Below are 27,830 nucleotides of genomic sequence, written 5' to 3' on the forward strand. Positions count from 1 at the left end.
TTTATTTAAAAAAATATTTTTTCTATTAAATAAAAAGTAGCCTATAACCATTTGGGGACCACTAAGAATATGTGTACAAATTTTCATGATGATCGGTTAGGTAGTTTTTGCATGAAAGTGTAACAAACATCAGGACTTTCGCATTTATAATATTAGTAGGGATGGACTCGAGATTTAAGACACCACTTGCGCGAGTGTAAGCCATCAGCCTATAAGAGAAATTGAAATACAAGTGAAGGCAATAAGAGAAGTAAGAAAGTAAGTAAGTGGAGAAACGAGAACATAGAAGAAATAGAAGAAGGAGTAGTAAAGAATAGGAGGATAAGAAGGAAGACAACAGAGAAAGAGAAGAGGAGGAGATAGAAAAAAGAGAAACAGGAGAGGATCAGATTTTTAAATTTTTTGTGTGTATGTATGTCGTTAGACAGTCACAGGTCAAAGGCCCACTGCTTAGATGCGTCCATTGCTCCCGGCCCATCCTACAGCTAGTTCTCTCTGCGCTTCATCCCCAAGATTCTCAGACATATCAACAATTTTTATGGTGGGGGATCATCTCCAGAGAAAGGGACCTCCTTATAAGGACAATCCTTCTAAGGACTTAATTTCTTTATCATTTTCCTAAGTTACTTTTGTGATTATCTCACAAATTGACCCCCAAAATTGCATTTTTATGTTCGAAGGACTAATTTTTGCCGGTTTTACTGATTTTGCACCTGAGTCTGACACCGTACAAGGACCATTTTTGCATCAGATTGGAAGTGTTTAATTTCTTTATCATTTTCCAAAATAACTTTTGTGATTATCTTACAAATTGACCCCCAAAATTGCATTTTTATTTTCGAAGGACTAATTTTTGCCGGTTTTAGTGATTTTGCACCTGAGTCTGACACCGTACAAGGACCATTCTTGCATCAGATTATAATTATTTAATTTCTTTATCATTTTCCAAAATAACTTTTGTGATTATCTCACAAATTGACCCCCAAAATTGCATTTTTATGTTCGAAGGACTAATTTTTGCCGGTTTTAGTGATTTTTCACCTGAGTCTGACACCGCAGAAGGACCATTCTTACTTCAGATTGTGAGTATTTAATTTCTTTATTATTTTCCTAAATAACTTTTGTGATTATCTCACAAATTGTCCTCCAAAATTGCATTTTTATGTTCGAAGGACTAATTTTTGCCTGTTTTAGTGATTCTGCACCTGAGTCTGACACCGCAGAAGGACCATTCTTACATCAGATTGTGAGTATTTAATTTCTTTATTATTTTCCTAAATAACTTTTGTGATTATCTCACAAATTGTCCTCCAAAATTGCAATAATATTTATTTTGTGATACCTATTTTAACTTTGCGAAACTACTACTGGTAGGATAGAATTTTTAATTTATTTTTAAAATGTATGACAAACAAGCAAGTTGAAATGATATACTTGATTATTTAGGATTATTGGAACATAAGCAGAGCGTTACTCAAATCAAATTGAATGAATCAAAAGTAATAAATACTACCCTGATGCTTTTAATTTTGTTTTGTGTCTGCTATGCTGCTTGTGTCGGGTCAGTGCGTCAGTTTTCTTGCTGTAGGTAGGTTAGTACTGGTAGGGGCTATCTTCTTTGTTTACGCCTGATATCAATTCTCTTTGCCGTTTAGTCGATCGCGCGCTGTGCTACGATTAACACGTGTTTTGTTCGTCAGTCGATCTGCGTAGCGACTTTTCGCGTGTCTTACTTTAATTCTGTAATTGCCTTCATTGGCCTTTCGTAACAGGCTAATGTGGCACAACCCCAATTAATCATCGGTTCGGTTCGCTTGTTACGTCGGCCGTCGCTAAGTACGAGTATTATTCGGTTGTGGCATAATCTACAACCGAGTTGGTCTTTATGTGCGCCGCGTGTGTGTTTATCGGCAGTCGTTTATCTTCTCGCATATTGGCAAAACTAGGATTTATTATTAATTCCTGCTGATAGACAACGTTGGTGTCCAGTTCTTGAGTATGGGAGCCATGGAATCTGCGATATCCATAAAAGAAGTATTTGAGATGCGCACATTTTAAGTTAAGTCTTTATTGCTACGTGATTTGAAATTCGTCAATGTTTTTTTTTATTTGAATGACAAATGTATTTTAAATGTTGTCAATAAAACACATTGTAATGTTATAAACTAATTCTTAGTTCTTTGTGGCATCCCCTTTGTTGTTTTCAGTATCGGTGTCTTAAATCATATAGTATATAAATCTTACGTGCGTGAAGCGTGTACAATGCATTGCTGTTGCTGGAATGGTATTGTTGTTTTTAAAAACATGATAAAAACAGAAACATATATAGAAGAATCAAATAACAATAATAAAAACGCTCGGTGGTCGAGTGGAGACGTGCACCTGCTGGCATGCTAGCAGACACGGATCGAATCTCAGGTGTGGAAGGCATTTTTCTCAAATATCAAAATATCAGGTGTAATTTGGGTTGCATATATAAATCGCAACGAAATATAAGAGAAATTGAAATATAAGTGAAGGCAACATGAGAAGTAAGAAAGTCAAAGGAGAACGGGGGAGATCAGGGAAATAGAAGAATGAGTAGTAGAGAATGAGAATAGGAGAAGATAGAAGGAAGAGAACAGAGAGTAGAGTAGAGAAGAGGAGGAGATAGAAGAAAGAAAACAAGGAGAGGATGAGATTTTTAAATTTTTTGGCACGTGTCGTTATAAGACAGTCTACGGTCGGCCCACTGCTTCGATCCGTCCATTGCTCCCGGCCCATCCTACAGCTACGATGTCTCTGCGCTTCATCCCCGGAATTATTAGGCATATCAACAATTTTTATGGTGGGGGATCATCTCCAGAGAAAGGGAACTCCTTATAAGGACAATCCTTCTAAGGACTTGTAAAAATATTTCTAAGTTTTAAGTCGTCTCAAGAGAGGCGACACTTAAAAATATTCTTATAAGTTCTAACCTGTACCTGAAATGAGAGAAGGAGTACACACAAATGAAAGAAGACAATATATCTTACTATTTCTTTATTAACAATAGAATACAAGTTTAGATTTTATAAGTCAACAAAATACATGCCGTCATATTGAAACGGGACTTACGACCTGCATAGCCGCGCACATGCAAGCAAGTAGCACTTCGCAAAGTACTACCGAGATAAAGAAATTAAGAAAGGGGAAATATTATATGCACTTTAGTTTAAATACAATCCACTTGAACAGCAGCACTTAAGTTTTCATACTTTGCACTAAGAAATTTATATTATGCACTATAGATTGTATAACTTATATTTTAATACAATGCACTTATATATTCAGGTTTAAGCTTAAATTTGCTTTGAATCAAATTGGTTAGGTAGGCTACTTTGTTTGGTATTATTTGTGGGGTGGTCGGGGGGTTGGGGGTGGGAGTGGTGGTTAGGTAGGCTACCTTGTTTGGTATTATTTGTGGGGTGGTTGGGGGGTGGTGGTTAGGTAGGCTACTTTGTTTAGGCATGTAATTAAACGAACTTTATTTTTTCGATTTTTAACTTGTCAATTCATTAAATGCACTTATAATTAATGTTTGCACTTAAAAATACAGAACTGAACTTAAAAATAAATATTTGCACTTTGAAAAATGAATTCCACTTGAATAAAATGCTTTCCACTATGAAATTAATACTTTGCACTTATAAAACTTGCAGTATTAACACGTTGAGGACGGCGCGGTTTTTGGGTGTCTGTCGCATCGGGCGGCGTTTGAGCATTTTCAACTCCGTCTAATTAATTTAGCTGTGCGCCACTGGTGGTTATGCATTGCTGTATCAAAAAGCGATTGTTTTTGCAGTTGCGTCGCCATTTATTTATTTTCTTTGTAATGAATGCCTTTATCTTTAGAGTCCGACCGAAACTATGTGCGAACTGAGATGGCAAGTGACGACCACGACTTAACCGCGAGTTAGCCGAACGACGCACGATAATTTACGAACACTGAGTTTCGGTTCTGCCAAAAGTTTCAGCCAATTTTTAGCCGAAACCAAATTTGAAGCCAAAACTGAAACTTTGGTCGGTCACTATTTATTATAATATGTAATCTGAGTCACACATTTGATGACAAAGATGCAAGGCCCTGATTGTATAGGTGAAACGAGGAGAATATATAACCTAACCAGTGGCGTAGTCAAAAATGAATAAGTCTCGTTTCAAATGAGCCGTGTACCACCGGTGGTACACGCCGTCCCACAGACCAGACGCGTGTGTACCACCGGTGGTACACGCCGTCCTCAACGTGTTAAGTACGTGCCGTACTCTTAGCCGGCCCCTTCTATCACCCCCCCCCCCTCAAATAATACCAAACAAGGTAGCCTACCTAACCACCACCCCCAACCCCCAACCACCTCCTCCCCCCAACCCCCAACCACCCCACAAATAATACCAAACAAGGTAGCCTACCTAACCAACACCCCCAACCCCCCGACCACCCCAAACCCCGACCGCCCCACAAATAATACCAAACAAGGTACCCTACCTAACCACCACAAATTATAAAGTTTCAATTTAAAAAGTTGATTCAAAGCAAATTTAAGCTTAAACCTGAATATATAAGTGCATTGTATTAAAATATAAGTTATACAATCTATAGTGCATAATATGAATTTCTTAGTGCAAAGTATGAAAACTTAAGTGCGGCTGTTCAAGTGGATTGTATTTTAACTAAAGTGCATTTAATATATCCCCCTTTGTTTAGTATTATTTGTGGGGCGGTCGGGGGGTTGGGGAAGGGGTGGTTGGGGGTGGTGGTTAGGTAGGCTACGTTGTTTGGTATTATTTGTGGGGTGGCAGGGGGGGGACTGATAGAAGGGGCCGGTTAAGAGTACGGCACGTACTTAATACTACCCTGCAAGTTTTATAAGTGCAAAGTATTAATTTCATAGTGGAAAGCATTTTATTCAAGTGGAATTCATTTTTCAAAGTGCAAATATTTATTTTTAAGTTCAGTTCTGTATTTTTAAGTGCAAACATTAATTATAAGTGCATTTAATGTATTTACAAGTTGAAAATCGAAAAAATAAAGTTCGTTAAATTACATGCCATTAAGAAATAGCCCATTTTCTACGTGATTGAATATGGAAACAAATATACAGGGTGTTACAAAAAGAAAATTTAAAGTGCAAAGAAGAAAAACCTAAAAACAACAGGTAAAGCTAAATTTTCACAGACTACAAAGAAAACGAATATACAGGCTGCTACAAAAAGAAAATCAAAAGTTCAAGAAAGAAAACACTCGGGAATAACAAATTCAGAAAACTTATAACGCGACATCAAGAAAAACAAACATACAGGGTGTTACAAATCGGAAATTCCTGAATTTAGAAATAAAATACAAATTTTAAGTAGAAAACGTCACGGAAATGATAAATTTAGTCAGTTTTACATTAGAGAGCAAGGAAAAGTAATACATAGAGTGATAAAAGAAGAAAATAGGTACATTTAATTAGAAAATTCAAAGTTTTCGATGCAGAGAATTAGATACACGAGAGGGTGACACAACAAAACTACAACTACATTTTGAATTAAGAATAGGGAGCTAGAAGAAAAATTTAAATAAATTAAATTTAAAAAATGTAAAATTAAAAAAAGATAAGGTAGGAAAACTAGAGTAGTGATAGATAAATAAAACATCAATATCAATTTTATTGCGATCCAAAAATTATGTTTGCGTCGGGTTCTCCAGATACGCCACAAGCAAGGCATTTAAATTGTCTATTAAAACACGCCTCCGCGATTGGAGTATTATGACACCAAAAGAAAATGTGAGCTAAGAAAAATTCGCGCTATTAAATCGATAATGGACATGGAAAAAGCAAAGTCTGCAGCGAAACCGAAAACGCATCCGACGGCACGCGTCAATTTTGAGTTATTACGGTACTCACGTTACATGTGATTTCAGACAAAAATGTAAAACAATAGGCGACAGAACCGGAAACGCCGCAGCCTCCAACGAAAACCAAGAATGCAGCCGACGGCACGCGACAATCTTAAATTGTAATTCGTACATAAAACAAAAGCGAAACAATATTTCGAATAAGTAATGCCAATCAACGGTAGGTATTGAAGCCGAGACAAAAATTATTTGCATGCGCAAAGACCACGCGGTTGAAGTAAAAACAAGTAGAGTATACAACGGATTTGCAATTTTATATTGATACTTTCAGTGTGGTTATACCTAACATGAGAATAATCGTTTTCGTACTATGCATGAAACTTTTAATATTGAACTTGAATTTTGAAATTAAAAATTCCAATTATTTCATAATGTCATAAAAAAGGCAAAGGATTGCTCTTTTATATGCTCGAAATTAAAAGATGGAACTTTTAAATTCAGTTTTCGGATTGTGATATATAATTTAATTCTATATTTTATTTTCAAATTTTAGTGAAAACCGCATTGGCATAAAAAAGAAAACTCTTTTGCATTTTTTATGACAAAATCTTTTATTTCAACAAATACAGATTCCAAATCGAAAACATGTAACATAATGGCAGATTAAATTATTGGCATGTAAAAACCAATTTTTTCATTCCAATTGCAAATAGGACCAAAACGGTTAATGAAAAGGAAATAATTACCTAAATAATAAATTAAGAATTAAATTATCTTTCAAAATCCAAAAACAGAATTTAAATATTGCAATTATTTCAAACGCTGCATTTGCTGAAAAAAGATTTCGTCATAAAAAGCAAAAATTTCTCTTTTTTATGTTTGAAATTAAAAGTTGGAATAGTGGCGGGTAGTGGGTTTTCCCGGAAAAAACCGGCAGAGAATCAATAACGCAGCTGACGGCACGCTGCAATCTTAATCTTTTTAATTCGTACTTTAAACGAAAACGAAACAATGGATCGAATACGTAATGCAAATGCAAATTAACGGTGGGTATTGAAACAGAGACAAAAAATATTTGTCTGCGTAAAGACCACGCGGTTCAAGTAAATACAAGTAAAGTAAATAATGGATTTGACTTTAATATGGCTGAAGAAATGCGAGAACATACCTTGATGCAAAATAAATTTTACGCTTTTGGCATATGCAACAAGTTGTAAGAATCTTAATTATGCAGATTGTAGGTACGATGAAATATGCGTATTATACAAAAAGAGTATCCGACGGTCGACAGAACATCACCTCTATGTGGCTTTACCTCTACGTATGTACTCGTACAATCCGCGTTTAACGAACGCCGTTTAACACTCGCGCACAAGAGGAAGGAGTATTGAAAAATATTACGTAATAACGAGACGAAAAATTAAGGAATTCAAGAATAATGATGACAAAAATGAGACTAACGTGGTAGGCAAGACAACAGCGTGGCGACCGCACAAAAATTGCACAAAATAAGAAAAATTGTTTGATACTTTCAGTCTGGAAATGCAGAACATGAAAAGAATTGTTCTCGTACTATGCGTGAAACTTTTAATTTCGATTAAATTCTGAATCGGGAACCAGTAACACAATTACAGATTATTAAAATTGCAAATAGAGCCTTAACGGTCAATGAAAAGAAAATAATCACTCAAATAGTCAATTAAGATTTAAAATATTTGTTGGAATTATGGATTTAGGTAGCGGTGATTTTATTCAATAATAACGAAGTTTAATTCTGGAAGATTGCCGTATATTCAAAATTAGAGTTTTCGGAAGTATGTCTTATCGATTTCAAGGCTCGAAACGAACTGACTACATACAACTATTTTACTCTAGTTGTAGACTAAACATCCTGTAATATTTGGTTTTAAGCACTCTAGACTGCCCTTAATTATACCTAGATTTATGACTCTTAGCTCGAGTACTTTTTCTCTACTTCTTGAAATAATAAAATAAACCTTTTACATGGTTGACAATGTGTCTACCAAATGTTACCCTCAAACAGAAAACTTAATATATTGAAAGAGAATGAATTTTGTAGACGAACTCAATATTTCAACAATATCTTTCAAAACCTGAAAATAAAATTTAAAAATTTTGCTAACATTAATCGTTTAGACTCTATTTACAATTTTAGTGAAAACTGCATTCGACATAAAAAAAGAAAATTTTTTTGCCTTTTTTATAACATCATCTTTTCTTTAAAGTTTTTTATGCAATTTGTGTCGTTTTTCAGGAAATATGTCATCTTATAGGGTTTTTTTTTAATGATCAAGAATATGAAGTCCTTTTTTCGTAACCCTTTTTGTTCTTGCGATAATCCGACCCTGTTCTTCGACCAAAAAATTTCAACAAAAAAAGTTTGACCCTGTTCTTCGACCGAAAAAAATTGAAGAAAAAAGTTCAACCCTGTTCTTCGACCGAAAGAACTTTTAACAAAAAAACTCGACCGATAAATTTTAAGCAAAAAAGTAATTAAATATGATTAAGGGTTCGCAAGATATGATCTGTTTGCCATCAAAAATTGTAAAAAACGACAAGAAGGCCAAGTTTTGCGGCCATTTTAATGCAGTTAGGATACATCGTTCAAAACCATTCTCACGCTACAAAAATCCGAAGAAAAAATAAATATATGACTAAGGGTTCGTGGGATATCACCCGTTTTCGATAGAAACTTTAAAAAATAAAAAAAGGCAAACTTTAGCGGCCCTTTTAAGTATCGTCCAAAAACCGTTGTTACGTTATTAGATTTCAAAGAAAAAATAAAAATATCAAGAAGGGTTCACGAAATATGAGCCGTTTTCCACGGAAAGTCTCGAAATATTCGAAAAAGGGCAAACTTTTGCGGTCATTTTGTGGTACGTAATAAGGCAATAAATATTTGTCGCGTAAATTAGAATAAACAATATGATTGAATCATAAACCTACGAATCGTTGTGCGCATCAGTCACCAAAGCACCGTAAGTGCTGTAACTAAAAGAAAAGAAGTTGAAATATTTCATAAGATTTAAGAATAATTTATTCATACATCTTAGAAAAAATACAATATGTGTTATTAAATTGAAAATTACTTACCCAAGGATAATGAGGGAATAAATCTACATGGGGCCATCCTATATCCGATTCATTTTGCGACCGACACCAAAAATAACTTGTAACTTGCATAAGTGTAAACACGAAACGCGATCAAATATCAATCACTTTTGTACAATAATGTACATTAAAATAATAAATTGTTAGGTGTGGCACTTGTGAGGGCAGGTGATAAAAGATAAGCATGAAACAATGAGCACTGGTAATTGTAAAGAATGTCGAATAGCGTTTATTGAATACGGCGTCTCTTAATCTGCGTCTGCTGCGCTCTGCTCGTACTAGCTACTGCACCTGGCGCACGCAGTGCGCCGGTGTTGCGCGGGAAAAATAATGTAATGTATGTTGTGTTGTTGGTTGCCTACGTTACGCATTTCGCTAACAAAATAAATAATAAATAACATTACTATAGTATTTACAATTAAAGAGGCAATTGATTCATAACTTTTTTGAGGTTAGAAAAAAAATTTTCAAAAAATTCTAATAAACGTTTTTTTAAATGGTAGAAAAGAATGGAAAAGTTTTAGCTAAATCAAAAAGGGTCGGGTTCAAAAGTGGTCGATTTGGCATGGAATACCCCTATAGTATTTACAATTAAAGAGGCAATTGATGATCGAATATAATGTAAATTTAGAAAGCCCGAACACACAAAACCAGTCAGTCAAAACACGTCCTGATCAAACAGCGGCCTGCACGAAACTGGCTGCAAACCACCGATAGCGCATGCCGTAGCCGAGCAAGCAACGCCGCGGCAGTTTACGATAAGAAAGCAAGAGATGCGCGAAACCGGCGCGTCGATGGCACGTGACCTTGTGCGAGAATTACAATAAGCACGATACCTGCGATACTAGAAGATGCTGCACCTAATATAATTGATACAATGGTTTAGAAATAAAAAGGCAACAGCTGATTTTAGAATATTTTATTTTTTTGCCATTTCTTATCATCATAAATTTTTAAATTTTCATATCGACATAAATAAATACCTTAATAATTACAATTCATAATTGTGTTTACATTTTGATTAGGTAATTAAGAACTGGATTCAAAACCAAACACTAAACATTTGATCGAATTGTTAAATGGTCAAACTAATACCGTTTATCGCCAACACTCACTTGAATATCTTTCGGGTACATACAAATGAAATTTGGGCTACATTGTTATATACAATTAATAGGTGCAATGAAAATATTCTATATACATTCATATCAATTAATTCATGATACATATCATGCTAGATAATAATGTATGTGCAGTATACAGTAAATGAAGTAAGTACTGCGTCGAAAAAAGTCACAAAAAGTAAAACTTAGCTATGCATGCCTACACTGTGTGTGAGCGTACATTGTAAAGCTAGTAAGATTCAAGGCGCATCAGTTGCATGTTGAAAATACTCTGGATTTCGCAAATCTTATGCAACTTAACAACGTGAGTCGATGATCAATTAGAGTGATTGCAGCTTGGTGAGGCGTTTAAAGTATCAGTCGAATTTTCTTCTACTATCAATATTTAACTAGTATTCATTATGAATATGATTTATCGAATTTTGTATTAACATAACACATTAAAGAGGAAACATTATTGTTTATGCATATTATCATCGTTAATATGAGAAATGGAAATAGAGATAATTATTTATAAAAATATGATACTTGATTTTTTTTCACTTTTTCTTTTCTTTATATATGTAGTCGATACATGAAAATACACCTAGATTTAAGTAGGCCCTTTATTAGATCCCTTTCGAATAATTGCATCCTATAACAACAACCAATATCACACACAATTGCATTGTTGCAATGAAATTACGCAAAAGGGACGCGGTGTATATATGTAATGCATGTTTTTTTTTATTATGTTCAAACATCTGATCAACAATAAATAATTAACAACCGTATTTTTAGTAAGTACTTCTTCATAATTACAATACTTTTAATATATTTGCTTTGCATTCATTACACATTTAATCGAAAACTCATACACGCTGCTGTTACATAATCTCCTTTTAAGCCTACGCCGTCGCCAACTCTGTTTTAACAATTTTCGAAGAATTACGCTCTGCTCTGCAGTGATCAGGTAAATCGTTAATAACTTGCAACTACATACATGTTTCCAAAGAGATATTACTACAACAATTAACTAGTGTATTGTCTTAAGATTGAGTACATTTATTTTTCATTTATTACTAAATAATGTTATATCTCAATGTTACGTCTTAAAAAAAGTCGATAAACAACCGGAAAACTAGTTTTGACGTCACAAGTAAGAGGAACAGGCGAAGCATTGCAAACCAATAGTCATAAAAATACTTTGTTTTATCAATTAAAATTATCTTCGAGTAATGCTAGCGCAATGAGTGTGTGTTTTTGATTCGGAAATGCAAAGCGCAGTGATTTTTGGCACTCATTTTGGTTGCAATGCTTCCAAGTCTGAGCAGTGCTTTCCTAGCAACATATTAAGTACAATGCAGAATGTGGAAGACCGAATATATAAATGCAAAAATCAGAATTATGAATGAATACTGAGTAAGTTTAACGTCATTAATATAGATATATAAAAAAATCATCATTCTCTTTCAAATAAAAAGTGTCAACAGCATGTTTGATTGTTTCTGTTTGATATCATGGTTGAGTTCTGCACGTGCAGTAGGGCGACTAACACGTGATGCGTCAAAAGTATATAACTTCTTCATCGACAGGCTGCTGCTGATCGTTTTTTACCTTATATTTGTCTGGTAGCTTTGGATACGTGTTGGTACGTGTCGCCTTGGGTCCGCTCGCGGCGTAGTTGGTAGAGGAGGTCGCGGTCGTGCCGGAGGAATGAGGAGGCGACGCTTGCATCATGGCTGGAGATGAACCGGTTCGTATATGTGAATGCGTCGTGGTGGGTGTCTGCAATTTTATTATTATTAGCGGTGCAAATAAAAAGAGAAATGTCGCTTTAATTACTGTTTCTCCCGATGGTGGACTAAAGCTATCGCTTCCTAGTCTTTGATAGCCGGTGCTAGAACGGCGCACCTTCTCGTCTTGGCACAGCTTTAAGGGTAGCATTTGGTGACCAGGCGGCGATGATACAGTCGAGTTGCCGCCTACACTAAACCTGGATGAAAGTTTAAAAGGAATTTGCTGCTTGATTGGCACAGACACTTTCTGCTGATTTGTCGTACTAATGAGGTTCAATGGTAGATGGGCTTTTATTGTAGAGGAACCTGAAATTACGAAATATAAGTACAAGTTGAATGGATCCCCAGCAGTTTAATATGCCTTTGATCCATTTGGGATCTTTACGTCGTTCGGTTGTCGAATGTGTGCTGCCTCCACTGCTGGCAGCGCCGGTGATCGCAGCCGAACTGTCGGATTGAGGACTACTTTCCTCGGAACTGTGCGTGCTGGAGTCATCAAGTTGTGCCGTAACGGGCAGTGCCACGTTGGGCGAAATCAAGAGACCCTGACTAGTTAATACCTCCATCTTTCTATACAATTGTTCACGTTGCTGTGCAATATCGCTCTGATCAGCGCGTATTTGCTCCTGGAGTTTTAATAATTCTCCGCGCTTTTCATCCAATTCTTTCGCCTCTTGCTCCTTGTTGGCAGCCCATGCGGCTTTCTCGCCACTGAGTTTATCTTGCAAATTACGTAGCTCCTCTAGTTGCTGATTGTGTTTGTAATGCTTATCACCGCCTTTCATTGTCATCATATGCGCCTGCAAACTTTCATTCGTAGTCATCAATTGCGAAATAATGCACAGCAACGTGTACACGTAGTGAGATAATTGTATTGCGGCGTATTGTTGTTCTCGTCCGAGTATCAAAAGCGATTCCTGTTGCACGTTCTCGCCCACGCTCGGAGTATTCCCGTTTGTCATCGGAGGTGGCGCCGAGAGTACGCAATTCCGATAAGGCAATCTCTCCTAAAGTTCACAAGTCAAAAAACATGTTAGGATTCGCTGCACGATTGCAAAGTGCGAGACGAGAAAACTTACGAAAAGTCGTGTATCACCGGGCTTCAAGTTTTCCAGATCGGGATTAGCTGGCGTCGAAACGCCGGAGGGTTGCAACTTTCTGCCCAATAGTTTTAATGGACCTTGGTTCGAATTGTCGTAGCCGCCGAAAGTTTCGGCACGTTTAGGCAAAATCGGCGAAACGTAAGTCTCGCTTTGGTGCTCACCAGCCGAACTAACGCTGCGTGATAAGTTCGTCCCCGTCCTGAATAATACGCTCGCAAGCTGACTGACCTCCTATAAGTTTCACAAATTGAAAACGCTGAAGTGGAAACGCGTTAGAACCACTTACATGCACGGCGGTTAACACATCCTTCCACATCTGATTCGTATCAGCATTTTCGCTCACCAAGTGGCGATATGAAGGTGGCGAAGGTGGATCTATTCCCGCCGCTGCCAAAAGCCTCAATTGCAGTGACATCTTCTCTTCTAAAAGCAATGCTTGCTCGATGTCCTTTTGCCTCAATAAACCTGAGAAATGAAAATGTAAACAAACATATAAATGCAACATGAATGGGCCAGCCATGCACTTGATAATAAACAACTTTGATGAAATATAATTGGCATGCCTAAAAATATACTATAAAGTCGTAATAACACAAATAACACAAGATTGTTGAGAAATGCGCTGAAGAGTCACTCATGTGTTTGCGTTCTAAATAGATTACATTCATATGGAGATGCGGACATGCTTAAAATCTTTGTACTTGTAATAAATCTGATGTTTACCTTCGATATCCACATCAGAATCTGTCAAAACAGATGTAATTTTATTCTCTCGAATAATTTCGAATTCGCTACGTTTCATATGCAGAATGTATCATTTCAACAAGGTACTGACCTGATAAATGCCGAATTTGTGTTTGCTTGATGTTAAGCAAACTCTGTTTCTCCTCCGTCGTCATTGCCGATGATTCCTCTTCATCTTCCGGACAGTTTTGAACCGCGTTTCTATAGATCACAAACATTTTAGCACGTAATAACTAAATTTCGCAGTAATATACCTTATTGCATTGATCCATATTTGTTTATCCTTTGGCTTGTGAACTTTAAGTTCAAACATTTCGGGATCGGCAGGATTCGACGAAATGAGATAGATTCCTCTCGACTCTTGACCCGCTTTCTCACGGACTAACAGTTTTTGCAACGATACAACACCAGCCTGTTAAAAACATGAAAAGTGTGTTAACACAGATATGCGTAAATTTACTACTCAAATTACCTTATTGTCGGGTGTGAAAAAAGTATATTTATTATTATTTTCCTGCAAGAAGAACAAGACGTCGGAGAGCACAATAACTAGAACAACTTGCATCTTTCCACGACCCTGCATCAACATTGCGACACCTTCAAACCGCAACGCGCGGTTGCCTTGTAATATATCTGACTTTTTAAACTTATTCTCTCGGTGTATTGTATGCGATTTGGCGTCAATTTTGTTGTAGATTTCCAACTTTCTGTCCTCCTTTTCCTTTTCGGCCACTTGGGCGTCCACTTCAACCAATATTTCCTTCACTAGTGCTAGCGCACGCTGTAAAGCCTCCTGTTCCGGTTTGTTTTCTTTGCTAGTTTTAATCAACGGCTCGATGAGCAAAGGATACTTGGTCAGCCTTTGAGTCACGAACAAAATACACTCCGGTATGCCTTTCTTCTTGAGCAACGGATTCTGCTGACAATGTCGAACGAATTGTCCGAAGCGTGGATCACTTTGCATGTAGCCTTTGTACAGTTCGACGGCATCCCGATGCCGGCTGCAAAATTCGCCGTACGCTGACTTTAATCGAGCGGCGCGTGGGTTGGAAAACTCATCCAGAAGTATGTCGGCGATCGAGGAAACAACCGGTGCCTCGCGCTGACGCTGCCGCAGCCTCGACAACAAATTCAAGTGCAAATCGATCAAGTCATTTAAACGTGGAAACATGCGCTCTAAATTTGTACCTAAATTAAAATACTTTTGCAAACCATCCATGAAAATCTAAAAAACATAGACATTAAAATCTGTGTTAGGCCATTGCCTCCACGATAATTTACCTTTTGCATTACCAACAATGTCATACAATGATGCTTTTCTGTGAGAATGAATTCATAAATGTGTTCTTGTCTTTTGACTTCCTTCTCCTTGAGTTTTTTTGCCAGTTCTTTGCCGACGTGTGGCGTCCACGAATCGGGCTCATTCTCATGCAATCCTAAACTCAAGTCTGAGCACAGATCAGCAGCGATTATTTGAGCATCGGATAGGAATTCCAATGGCACTAAAGGAGCCTCGTCATTAAAACTGAAAGTTCAGATTTGATTTGAAATATCATGTGAATTTTCATTGTGTGAAATGTGTGGCGCGTCGGTGGTAAAATTTTTACCTCTAAACCATTACCTAATTTATATTCCATTGTTGAGTTTATTTACAGAGTTTCTCTACTTACTTTGTTGAATCGCAGTGAACGTGATCACCATCTTTATCGTCCGACAATATTTGGCTGCGAACAATACGCTTGATTAATGTGAGTTTAACATAATGGGCACAAATAACGTATTCATATTACGTTCGTTCATCGAAAAGCAGTGGACCCAAGAATCACAAAAATGCAACAATCATAAATGAACTTGTTAAAAATCCTATGACAATGAATTATTAAATCGAAACTCAAAATAACTTAACAAAAACAGTATAAAGTGGGTACATGTATTCATGTTATCATGTTATGTCATGTTTAATATTAAATTCGCACAGAGAAAAAACAAAAACCAAAAAAGTCACAGAGCATATATAGATAGATGGAATATGATGTACAAAAATCGCATACCAAAACTCAAATTATCAAACAATTGTTCGAATCAGTCAGCAGTAGAGAATAAAAAAGCATCGACGCAAAAAATCAACACTATCAAGAGGCAGATTGTATAATATAATTAATTGTATAAGTTTTAAGTTATGAGCAATAACCGTTCGCAAATATGGTGCAAGAAGGAGATATTTCGTGAATGAAGAACAGTATAACAAGGTACGATAGTTTTTGGGGGAATTGCGGGACTTACTTAACTCCCAATTTCGTTGCCACCCTACGCCAAGGCGAGTAGCTTAGTTGGTTCCTCCTGTTCGGGGAGGGTTTTTGTGGGGAAACAGGCAACATATTAGCCACACGCTCTGATCATCGATTTCATTAATAGTTTAATATTGGCAAATAGTATATGGGCATTAATCACAATTTGCGCGCTCGAGATTTGATAGTTTCAACACGGTTCCAAATATGGCCACATTGCACGTACGGACAATCATTCACAGCATGCACTTTATTAAACTGCGTGTTTCGCAAGCATCATCAACTTACACACGCAGAATAATAATAATGTTAAGGGTCATTATAGCTAGATAGAATTTGCGTACTCGAAAGTTGTGTGCGCATTAGAGAGTTACAGTAGTAGACAAAATACAAAACGGTAGCAAACAGATCGTTCAGAGTTTATCACAGAGAATCAGTGTCAAAATCAAATAGTCGTAATTTGAGCAGATGGATTATTCACGAAACTTGACATGTAAACAAACTATTGGGGGTCCAAAGCTAAAAAAGCATACACTAAAAGAGCGCAAGCATTTCATTTACAATTGATTTTTAAATAGTGTCGCACATGTAAGTAAAGTTTGTCAAACTATACATATGTTAAACAAATGAATCACAAAACGAAAAAACAAAATTACACCCAACGAAAAGTTCAGAATGTTTCCCCTCCTCAGTATCATACAACACGTTCGGTTGAATTTCCTGCGTTCCACAGTCGAAAAGTCAGGAAACCACGTCCGTATTAAATATTCATACGTCACACTCCGGAACTGGACGATGTACATGTACAACTGTACGTTTATATATGTTGAGAGAAAGAAGTGAATGCAATGTTTCTACCACATAATATACAATTGTCCAACACACACAGTAATAGACGTGTATTCCTCAATAATGGTATGTATAAACTTCGATATGAAGAGACAGACACAGTGTCAACGCGAAGAGTTTTCAAAATCAACTACGTAGAAACAGCGATAGCCTCTTAAACATGCGAAGGACAACGATGTACGAGTATACTATAACAAGTCACAAATTTATACTAATAGGAACCCGATAAGACACATATATATCTGTCCGAATTCCGCGTAGTCGAAAACCGCCCCGAAATTCGGCGAACGCGTGAAATTAAATATGGTGTAATTGTGAAACTAGTGATAATTACCTATTTATTGGTACTGGATTACTGCCACTGAACGATCCTGAACTGCGTTTGGACAGGGGTCCGCCTTTGTGGTTCGTCAAATTCGTCACAGCAAAATTGGCGATGCTTTTCGAGTTCTGTAAACGAAATCAACATCGAAACGCAAAGTCGGAATTAAATCGTGTAAATAAATACCTTGGAGCTCTTGCTCGGTTTATTGCACTCTGCGATGTGATCTTTGCACGAGTTTTGATGCACCGTGGTCGTGCAATCTGTGAAGTAAATAATTTGTTGTTAGAAGCGTCGCGGAAAGTGATTGAAAGTCGACTTACTTTCGCAATACAGCGCCGGTTTGTTGCTCAAGGGTTTATTGCAGTAATCACAGTTGTGCGACGATCCGTAGCATGCCGATATCCACTGATGGGTAACCTTCTTGCTTTTATCCTTTGAGAAGATTAAACATTTAATTTCAACGTACAAATCATGAAATGTATGCATTTTTATACCTTTTTCTTTCGGAAAAATATACTGCCTCGTTTTCTTCTCGTTTTTTCCGAGTGATGTTCGTACAAAGCACTAGAATCAAATAAAAAAAGAGTTAGTACATCCGTGACACGCAAAACATTGCGATGAAGTTGTATAAAGATTAAAAGACATCACAGATAAACAAATATAGAAAGAAAAAACATTTGTTATTGAGAGGAAAATCTCTATTAGACCAGGAAGATTGTAATTGCTGCGTGCGGTAACTCTTCAAAGAAAAAATGGTTCGCCCTTTTTTTTGGTAGAAAATATACTCACTGATGAAGATTCGATGCGGACTGATGGGAATCGAAACGTGTATGATGCGACGCGCGACCTTCCTCTTCGGTTTCCGATTCCGTGCAGCTCGGTCTGCCCCTACACACCAAGCTAAAGCACATGCACTACAGCGCAATACCAGACTTGTTCATTGTATTCGTAAAACTATCAATTTTTCCGAGCACGGCATATCCACCAAAAGGACGTCATTACAAGTCAACATCATATCGTAAAATGTAATATTTTCGGAAGCATGCTAACTTAATGTATATCGACATTAAGACAGTATTATTAAGTGCAAACAAGTGAGCGTCGGGTCAAATTTTCTGACTAGATAATATAATAATGTTTGGAAAATAAATGTCGGAAGCAAAACTTACATTGGCAGCGTAGGTTGCGCCCCCGCTAATGCCGGCTCCGGCGCCAAGTCCCGTACGGCGATGATCGACGGCGTCGACACAGATTTCTGCAAGGGAAGCCGAATCGGCGACAATCGGAGCTGCTCCGCCTCGCATTTCGCCTTCACTTTGATGAAGTCGCTCTGAAACATTAAAGTCGCTCGTCAATCACCAGCAATTTGTCGTCGGCGACGAATATGCGTACTTGTAAATCAGCCTCATTGAGTGAATGCGTGCTGGCGCCTCCGCCATTTCGCGTGCCACGCCGATGATTGACGCTGCTTTCAGTACCCAGTAGACGCGTGGTGCTGCCATCGACAATATCAACGAGCGACGACTCGTCCGCCTCCGACTCCATGCTGCTGAGCGAGCAGCTGAAAACGGAAGACCTACACATTTCGCGGATGAGTCCCAAATCGTATTAAAGAGTATATCTTCAACACTCACCTCCGCTGCCGATGTTTGACTTTCTCCTTGGTACCTGTCAGATCCTCCAACGCCGTCCATGATCGCCGCCGCTGTGGATCCGGTTGACATAGCCAGTCTTGAGTAGCTTGAATATAAACAAGCATTGATTAGTTCATTACACTAGTTCAATACAACGCGCGTCAGTCGAAAGAACTTAATACTAATCCAAGAGTAGAAGAGAGTAATATTTACCGCTCCCTTTTCTACTAGTCGGCTGATGCAAGGGTGAAGACCCCAAAGAGCCCCCAAGAGTTTCTAATTCAGGCACCGCTTCATTGAGAGTCGGACAGCTCGCACTGAGACGTGCCACATGAGCCAATAGAGGATTAAGAGTGCTCGCCGTGAAATGCTTCGTGTTCGCTACATAAACATCTGCAAGTTAGTCAAGTTTCGTTTTACAATTTACATTTAGATGAAAGGCCAAGGCGAGTATTATAGGTATGTACACGTATGTAAGGAGAGAGAATATATCAATGCAATTGGAAACCTACTGAGCGCGGTCACATCTCTCATTCGCTGCACGGTGTCGTGCAAATCTCTGACCTGCTGCAGGCTGTCCTCGAGCACCGGATAGGATTTGTTCGCGGGCGAGTGCGGCGTGACGCTGATGGTCGGAAGAGGCACCGGCCGCGGCAGCATTTCGCCGAGATGATAATCGGTAATGACGTCTTCGTCGCTGTCCGGCTCTCCTCCGCTCTGCCCACCTTCATCTGCAATCGAGAGTAAAAACATGAGGCGGCGAAATCTCCACTGCGCCGTAAACTTGCAAATTCAGCGCTATGTCGTCCATCCGGATGTGGCATCCGAATAAAAATGCTTTCTTTATTGTTCAATTGTTAATGTACCGTATATCAAAAAGTTCCTTTCATTTATACAAAGTCACAACGAAACACTACTTTACTTATCACGCTGAAAATATGTTTAAATCCAAAACTAAACTTCATGTAGGTAGTCTGTTTCTCTGTTCGCGATGTGTAATCGATTTCAATACAAACACCGCTCAGGTTTTTTCCGTTCTGTGCACATCTGCATTTTCACACTCTCTAATTAAGATAAAAATCGTTCGTTGGCCGCTTCTTCTCGATCCGTTTGCCAACGACACCATTATCTTTTTTCACTCGCACATGAAATAGCCGTTAAAATGCAAATGCGGAGCAAAACCGAAGCAAGCCACCGCACGGCATATTAACAAACAATATGGTTTGACTTTTGAAGACCTCGTTTCGCGCAACATTTGACCGAATAGTGAACAATCTCTCACGGTGGAGAGAACCACACAATACATATGGTAATGCGTCGCGACCTGATGAGTTCGTCATAATTGATACATTCTTAATTTCTGTTACAACATTGTTTCATCTTCCAACACGTTCCGAAGTTACACAATCATAATAATCTCTTGTGATGGCCTGTGGTGTGTGTAAAGAGTTATAAAAGCACGTATGGCGTGTGCGCTCCTATTGTTAGCACAATCTTAAAAATCTTGAAAAATTAATTTTGAACTAAAAAATCTGCCGATAGGAATGCGCGCCATGCATGAGATTCGAATAGAAAGAATGAGCGCGTATTGTACTTTTTCATGCGGTTTCGCATAACTGTTATAATTCCCGTTCATTACAATATTGCAGGCCTCATTCCATTCTTGATACACATTCAAGTGCGCGCCGCTTAAATGCAAAATAATGAAAGTAAGAGAGACGCCGAGCATCGAGCGCATTGTTAGCAGAATAATTATTGCAATGAATAAGTTTCAAGTTGGTTCCGTATGCTACTCCGTGCACTATAACTTTGTGTAATGTAATCTGAAATTTTCAAGTTGCAATAAACAAAAAAGTTTATATAGAAATATAAAATCCTTCGTCGAAACCCTGGCTATTATAATAACAAATAAGCACAACAAGTTTGAACTCGATCGGCGCGTTAGTTTTCACAAAACCGTGAAAAACAAGTTGTGCGCGAGAAACATTTCCTACGCTTTTAACTTTTGAATGAAAAATTGTTCATAAAAATTACTCCACACAGCTGCAAACACTGTTTTAAAAAACACCGCGCATGTTAATTTATACACCGCCTTCAGTTCCATATTTTAACGTGTTTATCACAGTCACTCGTTAAAACTGTAAACTTTGTTTTATCCATTTTCACTGCGAGATAAAACCGTGCTGTACGTTTTACGTACGTGCAAAACGACCGGGTTCGCGACACTCAATGCTCAAGTTCTAGTTCCCGTAATTTTGGGACCGAAGATTCGGCGGCGTGACCTTAACCCACTTGTTTCCTGGTCGTCCCGACCTACTTTCCGCCGTTGCCTGGGGTAGAAAGTCGCGAGTTAGGGTGCAACTCCAATGTCGAAGCCGCAACAATGAAATCGACAGTTCCAAAGCGTCGACGAGCAAAACTGGGCCAGTGCCTTATGTGCCTCTCGCGCTTTTCAACTGTTGAATCGTTCATGAGACAATCGGATAGTCCAGAGAGCGCGCTCTCGCATGTTCGTTCCGCAGAACCGACGTTACTTATTTACATGATCTCAAAAGTGAGCAAAAACGCGAACGCGGGTGGGTCACGCCGTTGTAATTGCCACGCGCATAAATGTCATAAGTTTTAACTACCTATACTTTACTATGAAGCAGGAAAATTCAAAGAAAATGAATACTTGGTTTATTGAATTGTGGCTGGCTCGGAAGTATGGCTTTCTACCGTTAAAAGGTTTCGCGCAGCACATAATTAGGTTTTTATGAGGCGGACGTTAATTGAAAGTTTGTCAATTAACTCAAACCTAATTGATTCGCAGGTTTTACCACTTTGTAATATCACCTACGCGGTTTACGCAAGACGGCAATTACACTACCAACGACGTTAGTGTGAGCAAATTCACCTCATACACTCAAAACGAAATTAATTAATTGCAACCTATTTCGTTCAATTATTCAAATGAGGTTATGATTGATTAATTGACCGTAGGTAGTTAATTTTAGTACATTTATAACTTACTGCAGGTAAAAAGTAAACACAAAATTTAATCACAAATGCACAACTTTTAGTTTACACTTGATTTAATGAATTATTAATAATTTGCTGGCCTACATTTACGGTCAAGCTACATAATATAAATCTATAATAAAACAACAATGCGTATTAACCATTTATGGTGTGATTTATTGTAGATTTTTTATGCGTTGTATTTGAAACAACAACCAGTACACCAATTCTATTGCAAACAAAAACTAGTATTCATTGTTTAGGACTGAATTAGCAAAAACGACTTAGAATAAATATACAGTTGCGGGTACTGATTTCAACCTAAGTTTAGATGGTAGTAAAAAGTAGCCCAACCCTAGTTACAATTCTCAATTTTATTATCAAAATAATGTTAATAATGTACTTCAGCACAATCTTGACTTGAATTATGTAATATAACTATGATTGAATCTCCATACCGACTTTCATCCCTATTTAACACCTTGTAAGATATATTGTTGAGGTAAAAATAGCCTAGTTGTTTTTCCTTCGACAAAAATATCTCTGTACCAAAATTTATCCAAATTGATTGAGTGATCTTTGCGTAAAAGCTTCACAATTAAACAAAAAATCCCACATTTGCGCCCATAATATTAGTTTGGATACGCGTTAAAACATGTTCTAATGCGATTATTAGTTTTATCTTGTAAAAATGTTTCTCGCGGGTTAATTGGATTATTGTACATCAGGTAAGCGCATAATTTTAACACAACTTTAAAACGAGCGCACTAAAAATAGACCATTTGACGCTTATATGTTTTAATTTGATAATCATATCGTTCGCATTTGTTTGCAGTCGGAACAGACGTGTGTAAAAGTCGGTCGATAAAAAGCACATGCCCACACAAAACAATAAAAACCAAACAATTTCCAGTCATTAAAAGATCGAGTTTGTCTGATGTAGCGTAACATCAATAGAAGAAATTTCAAGGTAAATGGTTAAATTCTAGACAGTGGCGTAGCTACTATATACCTAGAATACGTAATGCAGTGGGTACAAGGTTTCTGTTTATATTGGTTATCGTGTATTCGGAAAATATGTTTTTTAATAGGTTACCTTCAGACAACGGCCGGAGTACGGAAAATAAACGATGACTACCTCGATAACAGAAATCTAGCATCATCAAACGCGGATTGTATTTGGTAGGAAGACAGCTTAACCTACCCTCCCCCTTTCCTTGTATAGACTGATAGGAACTCTTTGCTTTAGTAGGTTCAAGTCCTCCAAAAAAAAGCCAAGAGCACCACCCGTAGGATGTGATTACCCACTATACCCGAAAAAAGAGGGACTGGTGATGACCAAGTAGGTGCAAAAAGACCGCTCAGTTGGTTCCAGGCTGGTATGCCAAAGGTGTTATGCTGGCTCAAAAGTACACGGTGATTTAGCTCCAATTATGTACCCAATATAGGGATAAAGGGATATCGAATCGTTGATACGCCATTGATCTATGTGCTCGAGGTTTGCTGTGATTATGGTTATGCTTCTGATCATTTCCCTTATAAAGTAGGTTTTAAAATATTCAAAATGTTTGCCTTGTACGACGAAAGATAGGAAACGCTTGGATCTTACTTGCGTTGATGTCTAATATGAGTATATAGAGGTACGACACTGATATCTGACTAAGAATAGTAGAATGCGCGAAAAGTAAAAAAAAAACAATTTTCCTTGGCTCAGAACCACCGACGGGTAATTGACTATTTAATGCAATTTATAATCGAGCAAAACTTGTCATAATAGCATAAAAATAGAATATTTATTAGTTGGCTAGACACTCCCCAAAGAAACGCAAATATTTAATAACCAGAGAAAAGCTTATACCAGGACTTTCCACGTATATTTGAAAAATCTGGTGCTAATGACTCATTTCCATTTCCTTGCAAATTTTCCTGACAAATTGTGCCTATGAATAAAATCTGCATAAACTGCAATTAAAGCTAATTTTAAATTAACAATCTGCAGGTAATTTCTTTCCACGCTAAAGCTTTTAATGTTTTTATATTTAGCCATGTTTAACATGAAAATGAGTCTCATGTGTAAATTAAATTTGTGTAATTGAGTGAAGATATTACCACAGTCAGTAATAATAATACATGATAACATGTATTGCCTGATAATATTGGTTAATATTTGAACGTGCTTGATAAAAAAATATATACCTCTATAAACCACATTTTGATAACAAAAACCGAGGAAAACACATTTGAAAACCAACATTCGCTAAAATGTTGTACCAAAATATATGATTGAATTTCGCAAACTTTAGTAAATGAATCAGTGCGTATTTCGGAACTTTAATTAACCGTTAAAATAATCAAAACAACTCATAAAAGGCGTATTATAACCGTTGAAATTTTCGAAAACACGAAAACATCACGAAATAGGCCAGCCTTTGATGAAATCTACCTGATAAATAATTATAAAATCAATAAACTAATATGAAAATACGCACACATGTAAAATTCGGTCGTTTGGTAAATGCTCAGCGATGGAATCACAAAGTATGCGTCCTGCAAACGTCGAAATTACTTGATAAACTATTCACAATTGCATTAGGGTCTCTATCACGTCAAAACATGAAAGGTTTTTATATATAGCAATGGTGCTAGATTAACTACACCACGCAAGAATAAAATTCAATAATTTATTCGTATGGACAGGTGCGTAAACACGAGAACCGCGAACGGCGGAATTTCCGATATCGAAGTTATCTGAGCGTTTTTAATGGAGGTGAGAGCGATCTATAAATAGGGAAAAAGTCACAAGTCCAGCCGCAGAGTCATGCAATCTGCATTAGACAACAGGTTGCCAACACTAGCACCATAATTTCATCTTAATACAGATAAATGCGCAACAATCGCCCTCATCTCAAAGAATAAATATTAAAACAGAATGTAAACGATATCAACGCTCCACTTATGCGGCATTAGCGCCATGAAGAATATACACCGGTGGTTTGAAGTATCTTTTATCAAGTGGTACCTGTTGGGCGCACTCCTTCGGTTCGGTAGACAACACACGTACCCACTCACACACTGATATTTCACGCGCTAATGACCCGCTGTGATAATGACCGACGAAAGCAAAAATAAACGCGCGAGACCTGTTAGATTAGCGGGAGGATAGCAACTCGTTCGGCGCGTCCCCGCTGTAAATAAAACGGCGGCCGTGAAAAATCGGACGCTCCTCGCGAAGAGAAGACACTGGCAGCGGATGCGGAGCGCGCGCGCGCGTCCCGTGCGTTACTGGAAAATCTCGTTTTCCCTGGGCTGGCGGTCGGCGGTCGGCCGCCGCGCCGCGACGCCGAATCGATTTTACAGACTTGCGCATATCACGAAAAACGCGACGCAACTCTGGCGGCGGGCGGCTAGGTAAAGCGCGTGTGTGCATATCGGGCGTAAAGCGTTGTGCGTGTACACGCCAAGGGGACGGCAATCAGTTCCGGATTTAGATGAAATTGCACTGGCCGCAGCGAATCGCACACGCGAGCCTTGCACAACCTTCTCGAGCATGAAACTCATAACGTATGTAATGAAAGGAAAGTGTGAACGAGCGGATTATTTCTTGTCGACTCATCATTCAGATGTTTTCACTTTATCATTTGTTGTCTGGTTTGTTTTTAGTAAATTCTTAGTCGAATCTCATGTTTTTAAACGCAAATAGTACCAATACAACTGTCAAAATGTCAAAACCAAATCAAGAGTAAAGCAGCTTTTTCCGAAAACTTCGTATAAATATCGCCTTAAATAAATTATCAACTAAAGTTAATTCAATTTATTCTTCCATCAAATGAATTCTAAAATAGCACATTATGACGGTGGAGTAGGTACATGCTATGTTTGAAGGTCGATGATGACAAACAACATAACCTTATCGACGAAATTCTTTTTCTTGATTTTTTTCTAATGTTTAGATAATTATCTTGCTATTCAGGGCGGATACGAATCCGATAAATCAAAGAACATAAAAATCGGTCCAGAGTAACACCACCGATGACATTTTAAACTTAGAAATGCCTAAGCAGTAAATAAAAGTATAACATTAACCTAACTTTCCTGCTGTAGTTCTAATCTACTCAAAAACAAATTAAACTTTTCTAAAAACAATAACATATCAAATATGGCCATGCTCGAACTTGAACGCATATTAATTATAAAAATGTTGGTCGAAACGTAAAAGAAAAAAAAAACACTTCTGCACAATGTATTTCCTCACGCGTCATTATTTATCCATAAATTCGGTTTTATAGCAATCAATAAAAGAAGCAAAATATCTTAAAATAACTGATGACTATGAATGAGACTCAACAAGTCGCGCATGACGTAACTAATTAATTCAAAAAAGATTCAAACCTCATTGGATTCCAAACGCGCGGAATTTTATTATTATTACAAAGATCAAGCCGCGCTTTATGATAACACCCATAATGTTTACATGATTAATTTATAAACGTAATATAATCGTTGATAAATCACTATTTAATGCGTGATAAAATGTAATACAAACTAAATTGCTCATTGTTTTAGTTAAGCAATGATTATAATCTTATTATATTATTGCAGGTATGTGATTTTGATGAATTGTTTAATAACTTCAATACGAAATACCGTACGACAGAAATTAGTACACACGCCCAAAGTCGTTATTTTTGTTGATAAGACGAGTTTCTCGAAAATACCCAAGCAACAATAACTAACAAAGTCGATATACGATTTCCGCCAACGTCTAAAACGTCTTGCTATTGTTTTTATTTGTTTGTGGAGCAACAATATCGCTATAATTGAGTCTACTATTGACTTTTGGCCATTGTTGTCTAGACTAGAAGAATTCCGGATGTATAAATGGTTACAGTTATAAATAAAGACCATTCCAATCCGGTCTGCAACAGGTAGGTAGGTGTAACAGGTAACAAGAAACGCTCACCCGAAGACAGTCCGATTAATTGTTCCTCGATATGCCGATCCATCGTAGCAGCCGTTGATCATTTGATGCGGGTAACTCACGCTGGCCGTCGAAGTCAAAGCCGAAGAACGACGCAGGAATTATACTTCCAAATCGTTGGTTGTTGTTCGACCACCAATGTTAACTATAACTACATTTTCACGTTGTTGAGCGTCGTTGAACGCCGACACCACACGTCGCACGCACTCACGAATTCTAGCGTCGCGGGTAAAAATCCATTTCATTAACTATGCGCTGTTAGCCGAACACACAACAAACATGCACACATTAAAGGCACAAGAAGAATGGGCTTACGAAACCGCTAGGCGCGCTATGGAGAAGTCCGCTATGAACGCTGTCGCCTTGCAATGTTACGCTGTGTTTTGTTGAGTACTTCGAAAATTGCACGAGATTTTCGGGCGCATGAGCGGATCGAAAACGCGCTACGTTAGCACGACTTGTACACGCACACGCACTGAACTTAAGTTCGCTGCAAGTCTCATACTGAGCGAATTGCGATACGATCGACGTTACACCGACTAATGTTCCTTTCTGATTCTCTGCCACTTGTTGCCATTTAATGCATGACTTCCACCGACTTCCACTGTACACAAACTGTGCAGACACAACCACAAAGTCATGGCTGCAGCGCCATCTTGACTTAAGTCACTTAAGCGCGCTAGTTGCGTTGCCGCGTCGCAAATAGCACTTGTAAGTAAGAATGGAGTAAGTGAGACAGGTACAAATTTAAACTGATTTGAAAAGGAAAGAGGTCACTGGTTTAAATATGCTTACAGTAGTTTTTAACATGTTTGTCAAACTTTGCTACTGATTATTTTACCGCACCTAGCCAAAAAATAGATATTTATTGAAGTAATAAATATTTAAATAAAAAAAAAAAACGTGTGTTTTCGTGTTTGATTATTTATCATGTATTGAAATAGCAACAAATTAGTATTAGTGCACTCAAATTATAAATAATACAGGTGTCGTTGACGCCTTAAATAATAAATAT

At 37.7% G+C, this 27,830-nt stretch overlaps 1 protein-coding gene across 7 annotated transcripts; it reads right to left on the reverse strand.

Moving 5' to 3' along the window:
* Positions 1-9,896: 9,896 nt before the first annotated feature.
* Positions 9,897-27,420, reverse strand: cyst (rho guanine nucleotide exchange factor 18 cysts). 7 transcript variants are annotated; one of them, XM_065311073.1, is made up of 23 exons: positions 26,798-27,420; positions 19,350-19,568; positions 19,051-19,218; positions 18,838-18,943; positions 18,596-18,779; positions 18,373-18,533; positions 17,993-18,103; positions 17,698-17,767; positions 17,524-17,635; positions 17,387-17,463; positions 17,213-17,328; positions 16,025-16,081; positions 15,412-15,465; positions 15,023-15,266; positions 14,214-14,966; positions 13,996-14,153; positions 13,833-13,942; positions 13,721-13,741; positions 13,284-13,462; positions 12,974-13,228; positions 12,256-12,901; positions 11,941-12,200; positions 9,897-11,883 (listed from the first exon to the last, which is right to left on the reverse strand). In XM_065311073.1, the coding sequence occupies exons 1-23, from the start codon at positions 26,838-26,840 to the stop codon at positions 11,662-11,664; spliced, it is 4,326 nt and encodes a 1,441-aa protein (XP_065167145.1). In that variant the 5' UTR covers positions 26,841-27,420; the 3' UTR covers positions 9,897-11,661. The 7 variants fall into 7 exon arrangements, with proteins under 7 accessions (XP_065167145.1, XP_065167146.1, XP_065167144.1 ...); XM_065311074.1 differs by having other exon boundaries at positions 17,993-18,091; positions 19,051-19,230; XM_065311072.1 differs by having other exon boundaries at positions 19,051-19,230.
* Between the last annotated feature and the right edge of the window lie 410 nt (positions 27,421-27,830).

This window comes from Atheta coriaria, unplaced genomic scaffold, assembly GCF_025399875.1.
Source record: "Atheta coriaria isolate IRGN ID8LTWV9N9 unplaced genomic scaffold, Caltech_Dcor_3.1 hic_scaffold_9_pilon, whole genome shotgun sequence".
NCBI classification, from domain to species: Eukaryota; Metazoa; Arthropoda; class Insecta; order Coleoptera; family Staphylinidae; genus Dalotia; species Dalotia coriaria.

Excerpts from the sequence above, each read along its gene's own strand:
- cyst (XM_065311072.1), bottom strand. The coding sequence starts at position 26,840 with ATGGATCGGCATATCGAGGAACAATTAATCGGACTGTCTTCGG. Across the intron at positions 13,943-13,995 it reads ATATGGATCAATGCAATAAG|AAACGCGGTTCAAAACTGTC; the intron begins GTATATTACTGC and ends TGTGATCTATAG. Across the intron at positions 12,902-12,973 it reads CCGGTGATACACGACTTTTC|GAGAGATTGCCTTATCGGAA; the intron begins GTAAGTTTTCTC and ends TGTGAACTTTAG.